Source organism: Bison bison, unplaced genomic scaffold (genome assembly GCF_000754665.1).
Source record: "Bison bison bison isolate TAMUID 2011002044 unplaced genomic scaffold, Bison_UMD1.0 scf7180017864484, whole genome shotgun sequence".
NCBI classification, from domain to species: domain Eukaryota; kingdom Metazoa; phylum Chordata; class Mammalia; order Artiodactyla; family Bovidae; genus Bison; species Bison bison.
The window spans coordinates 5,628,219-5,631,021 of NW_011495044.1; the positions used below are offsets into that span (position 1 = coordinate 5,628,219).

General features: G+C 45.8%; 1 protein-coding gene across 1 annotated transcript in view; it reads right to left on the reverse strand.

The window, feature by feature from the left end:
* The window catches only part of AKIRIN1 (akirin 1), a 9,112-nt gene extending 8,823 nt beyond the window's left edge, over positions 1–289 (reverse strand). The window contains exon 1 of the mRNA XM_010862817.1: positions 1–289. Coding sequence (XP_010861119.1) covers positions 1–156 — 156 coding nt within the window. The 5' untranslated portion in view covers positions 157–289.
* Between the last annotated feature and the right edge of the window lie 2,514 nt (positions 290–2,803).

The following is a 2,803-nucleotide window of genomic DNA, read 5'->3' on the forward strand; positions in this document are numbered from 1 at the left end:
CTGCGTCTGAAGCAGCGGCGGCGGTTCGGCGTCCGGGGGCCTGAGGCCCGGAGTGGGGCCGGACAGAGGGGCGCAGCCCCGTCGCTTCGGAGAGCCAGGGCTCAGCAGCGCCGCCTCGAACTCCATGGGCCGCTTCAATGTCGCCCCGCACGCCATGCCGCTGAAAGACCAGGGACCAGGAGCCGACGCGGTTGTAAGTGAGGCCCAACCTCCCGCTCCTCAGCGGAGCTCGCAAGCCAAGCCGGCGCCAATGGCGCCTCCAGCACCCGGCAGCAGCGCTGGCCCCGCCTCCTGTGACGTCATGGGCCTGCGCCACCACCCAGCGGAGGGGGGGAAGCCGGAAGAGGGCCGCTCTGGGAGGCCCGTCAGCCACGTTCTGGCCCGCGGCGCCCCCTACTGAGGAAATGGAACGATCTGGGCGGAGAGTTTGGTCACCAAGCAACCTCGGGAAGGCCCCCACCTCCGCCTCTACCGCTCCCAGGGTCCCATCCTCCCCCAACCTTCCAGAGCCAAAGCGCCGGGGTGGCCCCTTAGGTTTTCGCACCTGCGCGAATGGGAATTGGGGGAAGGGAGAGCCTGGAGGGGGCCTGTCCAGAAGGTATGGGGGTCTGTGTCTTCCGGTCCGGTTACCTCATTCCATCCAAGCCGCTCCAGACCCAGTGATAAGAGAGACGGTTATACTAAAAGTTCTACAAGGACATTGCCCTCCCACCCCCAGTCCAGGAAAGCCTTCACTTAAACGAAACCCAGAATCTGAGGATGGACTTTATGGAAGTCCATCAACCCCATAAAATTGTATGCAGAATTGCGTGTGTGTGTATGTGTATGTATCAATGACCCGTATCTTTATCAGCTCATCAAAGGGGTATGTTACTCAAAATAGTTAAAAACCAACAGAAAACACGCCCCTGGTTTGAATCATCCAAGAATAGTGTCAGAGTGTTAAGAACTTGAGCTGACAGCTGATTTGCCGGGCCCCTTGTTTGACCTGGCAGCCCAGGTGCTTCCTCAAGTCTATCTGAATTCTTTGAAGCGGTGCCAGCTATAAAATACTTTTGATATTCTGGAAAGATAAATAGAAAACTGGAGCGTTCTGTTTTCAGAAACTGTATTTGAAAGTCTATTACCGGCAAGCAGTTTCAGTGCTTTCAAGAGATGGTCAAAGTGATGTGATCGAAAAAAGGCTAAATCAAAAAAAAAAGAAAGAAGGCTAAATCTATTCTATAACTGTGTATATATATGTGTGTGTGTGTGTGTGTGTGTGTATTTATATATATGTAATGGTCATACCTGCTGGGATCTGTCTGCCTAACCGTATCTCTGGGATTTTCCTAAACAGTACAAATTTCAGATATTCTCTTCTACTAGACCTTATGCCAGATCAATGTGGCCCAGTATTTGAGTCAGAGAAAATGGGCAATACGACCTCAAGTTCCATTGTTTGCGTCTTTCTGTTGCATATCTTTGTCCTTCCCAGTTTCTCCAAACTTTTTTAAGATCCAAACGTAGGTTTTTTTCTTTGCATTTATCTTTGACAAATAGCAGAAATAATTCTAAAATGACTGAACATACTAAATGCTTAGCTTATTTTATCCTATTTCTTTTCCATAAGGACATAAAGGTTTACAACAGACAAAAACAATACAAAAAACACAAGAGCAACAAACATACAAAACTCCTAGAAATAGAGCACTAGGGCCAAAGAAAAAGGAGATCACAATTATCCTGAGGGTAAACATGGCTGTGACTGAATTTGGTATTTTTGTTCTCAGTGTTCTAGCTGCCAAGGCAAAAGTGAAGACACAGTACATGTTCAATAGATCTTGTCATTTGAAAGGAATCAGTTTATCAGAGAAGACAGAACATAAATTTTTTTGTTTTCATAACACTACATTCTAAATGTGATTTCTCATGTGATTTGTTAGGAACCAGTAAATGATATAATAAAGCAAATAAGCAGATTTAAACAACAAATGCAAAGCATAAATTAAATTGATATTTCTTATGTCCAATAAAAGCCAATGACATAAAAGTAACCTGCTGCTGCTAAGTCGCTTCAGTCGTGTCTGACTCTGTGCGATCCCATAGACGGCAGCCCACCAGGCTCCCCCGTCCCTGGGATTCTCCAGGCAAGAACACTGGAGTGGGTTGCCATTTCCTTCTCCAATGCATGAAAGTGAAAAGTGAAAGTGAAGTCGCTCAGTCATGTCCGACTCTTAGTGACCCCATGGACTGTAGCCTACCAGGCTCCTCCATCCATGGGATTTTCCAGGCAAGAGTACTGGAGTGGGGTGCCATTGGATGGTTGTTTTTTAAGGGACTTATCTAATGTGGTTCAAGCCAATTGCTTTCTTGTGGTCTAAACTGGTCCAAAGTTAGAGCTCAGAAGGTTTGAAAAGTGTGTCCTTTGGGTCATTGTTCTAAATAGCACCTCTTCTACCTAGGGCTTTGGTAAGTCCTTTGATAGTCTCTTCTCTGTGATACTTTAAAATTTTGAGAGTGTCTTGTAATATTAGTGTTTTAAAACAGGAAGTTATAATTTGTTTGCATGTCTGACTGTGCTTCAAAGCTATAAATTCCTTGAGAATAATAACCAAGTCTCATTCATGTGTGTTTCCCCATCGCCAGTACACTGCTTGAATAGAAGAGGGGTAGGCACAGAAGGAATATTGGTCAAATAAATAAATGGTTATCATTTCAAGGTTGTGCTGTGTCCCTGAAAGCTGGTAGTCCACATTGCTGAATGAGGGTGGATTTAGTTGATTCAGAAACCAAACAAGTAGGTGATATATCCTATTATACA